This window comes from Octopus sinensis, linkage group LG1, assembly GCF_006345805.1.
Source record: "Octopus sinensis linkage group LG1, ASM634580v1, whole genome shotgun sequence".
Lineage (NCBI taxonomy): Eukaryota > Metazoa > Mollusca > Cephalopoda > Octopoda > Octopodidae > Octopus > Octopus sinensis.
The window spans coordinates 211867842-211875341 of NC_042997.1; the positions used below are offsets into that span (position 1 = coordinate 211867842).

The window sequence follows — 7500 nt, forward strand, 5'->3', positions numbered from 1 at the left end:
AGACGTGTGTAAATAATGTAAACTGTGTTTTAAAACAAATTTAGGATGAGATTTTCACTGACAATCAATTCCACAGCATCATACCTTTTAATGGTGTGTATACATTCAGTATGATACACAGATGTGTATTTTGATTCAATGTTGTTTTGATTGTGTATACTTCACACACACACACATACAAAGTAAATACATATGCATGTGTTTGTATGTATATAATAAGCATGGCATCCAGCTGTAGAGACGATGCCGAAACAGACACTGGAACCTGGTGTTGCTCCTGGCCTTTCCAACCTTTGTCAAACCATCCTACTCATACCAGCATGGAAAGGGGACATTAAATGACGATGACGATGATGATGAGGACGACAATGGTGATGATGACAACAACGTTGATGATAATGACGATGATGACAACAACGTTGATGATAATGACGACAATGGTGATGACGATGATGATGACGATGATGCTGATGATGATGATGACGACAATGATGATGGCGATGACAGCGACGACAATGATGATGGTGACGATGATGCTAATGATGACGATGACGATGATGATGACGACGATGATGACGATGACGATGATGATGACGACAATGATGATGATGGTGATGATGATGATGATGACGATTTGATATAGTAAACTTTTGGTGTCTTCCACATTGTGCATACATGTTATACCATTTATTGTATTCTAAATATATGACATACCGTATGCCATACATTATACTGTACCTCATAGACACTACGTATGGGATTTGCTGTGTATCAAAGGCTTGTCTTATATACACACAGGTCACACTGCATAGTATATAAGTTATATACCATATTGTATGCACAATTTATACTGTATATTTTCCATCATCAACAACAACAGCAACATTTAATGACCAGTTTCCACACTGGCATGAGATGGAAGGCTTGAGAGGAACAGACAAGACCAGGGGCTGCACCAAGTCCCATTGTCTGGCCTGGCCAGGTTTCTATGGCTGGACACCCTTCCTAATACCGACCACTCCACAGAGTGTATCGGGTGCTCTTTACCTCGCACCAACACCAGTGTTTTTTTTTATATGGCATTAGTGCCATTGCTTTTCACATGTCACCGGCACCAGGCTCTTTTATGCGGCACTGGCACCAATGCTATTCATGTGATACTAACATTAGGGTTTTTATGTGGCACCAGCACTTACAGGGTCGTGTGTGTGTGCGTGTGTTGAGGTTGTCCCCAGAATTTAGATACTTTGAGAATGAGAAACAATTCATTTATGGAACGGTGAACCTTGAAGCATATAAAGCTATAAAGAAATATTGTGAATATTGGGTAAGAAAACTGTTTGGATTGAAAAAGTCAAAGGCTGCCAGTGAGGTTTGAACCCACAGCTCCTGTAAATATCACACACACACACACAACTCACACACACACACACATACACATACACTTATATAAATGGTTTGTGTATGTATGTGAGTGTATGCAAGTTTATATGTGGGACTTGTGAATGTATTATATGTATGTAGCCTTGTGTGTGTGTTTGTGTGTGTTTGTGTGTGTTTCCTCAAACAGGTTTATTGGGAGCAGGTCTGAGCTAAAATAAACAGAGAAATTGTGAGAAATTTTTGACTGGAATTGAATTCATGTTGTTTGGTGACAGAGTTCCAATCTCACCGGTTCTTTGCCGTCATTGTTGCTGTCATCACCACAACCCCATCCACTCCAACCACCGCTTCCACAAACCATCATCATCACTACCTCCTCCTCCTTCCATTACTGCTGCTGCTGTCACCACCATGGCCACCAGCGCCAACGGCACTTTATAAGTATAAATTAATAATTTAAAATTCATTTAAAATTTTTACTTTAAATTTAAATAATTTAAATTTTGAATTTTATATTTTATATATTTTGTATATTATATTAATTAATTTATTTCTATGTTTTGGTTTATGTTTTTCACTGTTTGATTTGCCTAATTGTGGTTTTATCTCCAATTTAATATATATATTTATACTGTAAAATTGGATTTAATCCTAAATCTAATTTTTCCCTGTAAGTTTGGATTTACTCCCTGATATTATTATTATTGTATTATATATATATATATATATATATGTATATATATATATATATATATATAATATAATAAATTTAAAATTAAGGATAAAATCTTTATATAGTTCGCGTGAAAAACCTTGTAAGAGAAAAAATCTGTAAATTTTTCCACTTTGAAAATATTTATTTATATTATATAGAGGGTACTATTATTCATAGGTACCGCATGCTAGGAGGGACACTTGCAGTCAAAACTACTAAAATAAACAAATTTTACCGAATGCAAAACTTCAAAGCAAGTCATTTAAAAACAGAATTTAGTTACATATCACCTGTGATTTTGCAATCAATGCAGAATATGCATTCTATGCTCTTCAGTGCAACGAACTCAAGACATGTAAGAAAAAACACAAGATAGCATACCCAGCATGGAACAGGGACGTTGAATGATTATGATGATGGTGGTAGTGATGATAAGGCGGTGAGCTGGCAGAACCGTTAGTATGCCGGGCGAAATGTGAAGCCGTATTTCGGCTGCCCTTACGTTCTGAGTTCAAATTCCACTGAGGTCGACTTTGCCTTTCATCCTTCCGGGCTCGATAAATTAAGTGCCAGTTACGCATTGGGGTCGATATAATCGACTTAATCTGTTTGTCTGTCCTTGTTTTTCTTCTCTGTGTTTAGCCCCTTGTGGGCAATAAAGAAATAGGTAGTGATGATGGTGGTGGTGGTGTTGGTGGTGATGATGATGACGATGTTGAATTAATATTTAAAATATATTCTAACATTCTCTTTTGTTTTTTTTTGTCTTTTTCAGCTGAAATCGGTTCACGGTGAGTTGGCTTTGTTTTCTCTTCTCTGTAGACTAAAAGAGTTTTTTTTGCTTTGTCGACAATGGACCAATTTCTGACAGCAATGAATATAATCAATCCAATTTATTGGTTTCATTGAATTATTGGTTTTATTGATTGGCAGAATAAGGAATGGTGTTGGAACTGAAAGCATCAAAGAGGAAAATGTTTGTTTTGTTCTTTGTTTTTGTTTGGACTTGGTGCAAGGTGAGGAGTGGTGGTCACACCTTCCAAGACCAGAGACACTGATACTGACAAGGTACACCTTACCAGTTGATGGTGGCAGGAGAAACTATACTGGTAGGAAGAGAATTCCAGGGGGATAATGGTTTTGGGAGGAAGGACTTGTTACAGGGATTAGTACAGGAAATCAAGAGTGATGGGCATCCTAATACAGAGGATGAAGCAAGGAGAAAGGAGAAAATCTGGAGTGGCTTTTCGGGGATGGGTAGAGAAATGAAATAGATGTGAGGTGCAGAGACCACGATCATGTTAGGAGGGAGTGGCCTGGATGGGTCTTTTAATTTTAAACTGTGTTAATGGAAATTGTAGTTGTGATACCAGTGCCGGTGGCATGTAAAAGAACAATCCAAACACACGGCTGTTGCCAGCTCCGCCTCGACTGGCCTCTGAGCCGGTGGCACGTAAAAAGCTCCAACCGATCATGGCCATTGCCAGCCATTCCTGGTACCTGTGTCGGTGGCACGTAAAAAGCACACACTAACCTCATGGAGTGGTTGGCATTAGAAACACTGCTAGATCAGACTGGAGCCTGGTGCAGCCTCCTGGCTTCCTGACCCCGGTCGAACTGTCCAGCCCATGCTAGCATGGAAAGCGGACATTAAATGATGATGATGATGATGATGTTAAGTCATTTCAAATGTTCTTTATTTTGAAGTTCATGAATTCATCTGATGAAAACGGGTTCTTTACATTGATGTAATGTTTTCATTAATCAATTAAAGGAGTCGTTAGAAACGGTCGTAATGGATTGACACCTGAACCTCTACCGTTACTCATTTATATTTTACTCACCTGTCTCGGAATCTGCCCATCCAAAACCTTCCACTCCATATTTAATATAAAGTCTGAATAACTCAAGAGCAGATTTCTTTACTCAGCTGGGTCTAGTGATCAACATACACAGCATTAAAAGGATTCGGCCGATACTTATGTACCAGGTTACATAATATTATCGTTTGTATATTATTCCAACCTGACAAGGTACCTCAATTTAAGTACTTAATTTAACTGAATCTTGCTTATTTTGCATCGTTTGTAAACAAACATAAGTTTGTTTTTGAAGCATTGAAATGTATTTTAGAACAAATTGAAAGATGTTGGTTGGCGCCAAATTTTTCTGCTCTTAAAAGGATTTTATCCCATTTAGGTCTACTGTTCAGTATTTATGCATTGAAAACATATCTTTCTACTTGTTCTTATATATATATATATATACACATATATATATATATATATATATACATATATATATAGGCGAGAAGTTGAGGTTATAAGAGATAATGGTGTCATTAAGACCCAAAGGTGTCAGGTAATGCTGAATAAATGCTATAGACAGACCATAGTTAAGTTCCAGATTTGGTAGTTTTGTGAATAAGTGGTTCAACGTTGGTTCTATGTCAGCATGTGTGTATATAAGAAATTTTTGCGTAATAAGATAAAAAACCAAGGCTGTATAGATATTAGAGTATTTATAGATAGAAGGTCTTACAGCTTATATCTATAAATGCTCTAATTTCTATACAGCCTTGGTTTTTTTTATCTCATTACGCAAAAAATTCATATATATATATATATATAGAATTGGTAGAATTGGTTCAAAGCCACAGTCGAACCAATTCTACTATATGGCTCAGAAACCTGGACGTTATCAAAGAAGCTTGAGAGGCGGTTGGATGGAACCTGCACTCGCCTCCTTATGAGAGCTCAAAATCTCTCGTGGAAGCGTCATCCAACCAAGGTACAAATATATGGGAAACTACCACCTGTATCATCTCTTGTGAAAGGTAGGAGAGTCCAGTTTGCTGGACATTGTTGTAGAGCTGAAAAAGAGGTAATTTCTACTTTTCTCCTTTGGAAGCCATCTGCTCGCGATACCAGAGGGTGCACACTCTCCTGCCCTGATGTAATCTCCAGGGATACAGGCATCCAGCAACAGGACCTCTGTAATGCCATGATGGACCGTGAAGTCTGGCGTAGCATGGCAAATTCCATTGACTCGACCACGGTCGAACAATGATGATGATGATGATATATATATATATATATATATAATATATATATATATATATATATACACACACACATGATAGGCTTCTTTCAGTTTCCATCTATCAAATCCACTCAGCTAACTTGGTTGGCCTCAGGCTATAGTAGAAGACATTTGCCCAAGGTGCCACACAGTGAGACTGAACCTAGAACCAAACCATGTGTTTGTGAATTAAACTTCTTACCACCCAGCCACCTCTGTGCCTGTGTAAATGTTTCGTGAATGGCTAAACAGGAGATGAAGTAAGAAGATGACACAATCCTTCCAAACTCAAATGGAAATTTGGAATTTCCTCCACATGCCTCAGCTAACCCACAGGCGTTGCTCAAACGAAATCTCCTCATAAATACGAGGGGTGGGGGACCTGCAAACATCATGGGCATTGCCCTTTCTTTTCTAATTATTTAAGAAGAAACACTTTGGTAAATAACAAAATTTGTTCACTCATCAAACCCACTAATATCTATCCATAAAAATATGAATTTAATAATAGAAAATAAAATTCTATTTAATTTTAATTCCAATTTACAAATGAAATATAATTAAAATGAAGTTTTTTTAAAAAATACTCTAATTTTTAATAGAATGTTGTTGAAATGAGATTGAAATATTTTTAATTTCCAGATTTCGACCCAAGATATCCTGAAGAAGTTCCTGGTGAGTAGCATATTATTATCATTATTATCCTTATTATTATTATTGTTATTATTATTATTATTATTATTATTATTATTACTTTTTTTTTTCTTCTTTCAAATTTGCTTCCATTTCTTGCCGAGTGTCTTCCCGACTCCTAGGGCAAAGAAACTCATAGTATACATTGGTCGGCCATTAAACCAAACTCAGTAGTTCGTTCATTTTTTTTTTTTTTTTTCAAGTTAAATTAAAATACATGAGCAGCAACAGTTCTCACATCGACAATGCTCTTCTCAATACGTGTGATGTACCAGTTAAGACAATCTTTTGCACTTCTTGCAGGGATGGTAAGCCAGGGATCATTCTCATATAATTTTCGGTTCCCTTCTTGATCATTCCTAGTGCTCCTACAATCACTGGTATTGTAACCACCTTGAGATGCCACATTTTCTCAATTTCAATGAGTAGGTCTTTATATTTTCTGAGCTTGTCAAACTCTTTCGCTGAGATATTATGATCACAGGGGATGCTCATGTCGATCAATAAGCAAACTATTATTATTATTATTATTATTATTATTATTATTATTATTATTATTATTCAGGTCACTGCCTGGAATCGAACTCAGAATCTTGGAGTTAGTAGCCTGCGCTCTTAACCACTTTGCCATATGCCCGTGCATATAGGGCATATGGCATAGTGGTAAAGAGCACAGGCTATTAACCCCAAGATTCCGAGTTCGATTCCAGGCAGTGACCTGAATAATGACAATAATAATAATAATAACATCGAAAAATACCTTAGGAATGAGAACCCACATTTGAAATTCCCCCAAGACACCTGATGAAGGGTGGAGGGTATATCAGCCGAAACGTTGTGTTAACAACAAACAAGATGAGGACAAATATCCATCAAATGTAAATAATGTAAATAATTTTAGGCCATGTTATTCCTTTATTCTCTCACATTCTTTGTCGACCATTCCTGTTCCAAACAGTCAAGCATCATCAATTAAACAACACACTTGTTCCTCCTTATTGAGTGCAACAATACCTGGGGGTTTCCATAGTGTTTCATATCTAACAGTACCTTCAGATGGCCATCTCCAAGGATGTGTTCCGTTTTATGGCCATACTATTTTCCCATATGTTGTTCAAATCCGTAATTCTTTTACAGATCTTCATGCTTCAGTTCTTAGAAACCATTTTCAGTGCCTGACCACACAACTGTCCTTTTTCCCTTTCACCACGAATTCAACTTCCGACCAGGATGTCTACTTTATTTCTATTCTTATTCGTAAATTATGTTCCCATTGTTTAATCCTGTGCAGCTGAAATCAAATTCCAGAGTCTCTTTCTTCGAAACTCCTGTCTTCAGTTATTTTATTAATCCTTTGTGTTGAACTATTTCCTTCTTCCAAGTTAATGTAGTTCTCTCAGACTATAGACACCCCACACCAATCTGGACAACTTCAACCTTTAGCCGCTGACCCACAGATATCCTCATCTTTCATTTCACCAACTTAATTTTCACGATTCATTTATTTCAGTCATTAATTAAAGTAAATTTACGGTAAATTGCATGAAATAGAAATAAATGTGTAAACAGTTAAAGTAGAAAATGAAATATTTATAGTTGAGGGTCTGTGGTAAGGGTCAAGCATGGCG

The 7500-nt window shown here is 36.8% G+C and overlaps 1 protein-coding gene across 1 annotated transcript in view; it reads left to right on the forward strand.

Annotated features, from left to right (window-relative positions):
• The window catches only part of LOC115217516 (astacin-like metalloprotease toxin 2), a 32825-nt gene that overhangs the window by 1785 nt on the left and 23540 nt on the right, over positions 1–7500 (forward strand). Inside the window, exons 2-3 of the mRNA XM_029787242.2 lie at positions 2874–2889; positions 5822–5854. Of these exons, the coding sequence (XP_029643102.1) occupies positions 2874–2889; positions 5822–5854 (49 nt within the window). The remainder of the gene's footprint in view (positions 1–2873; positions 2890–5821; positions 5855–7500) is intronic.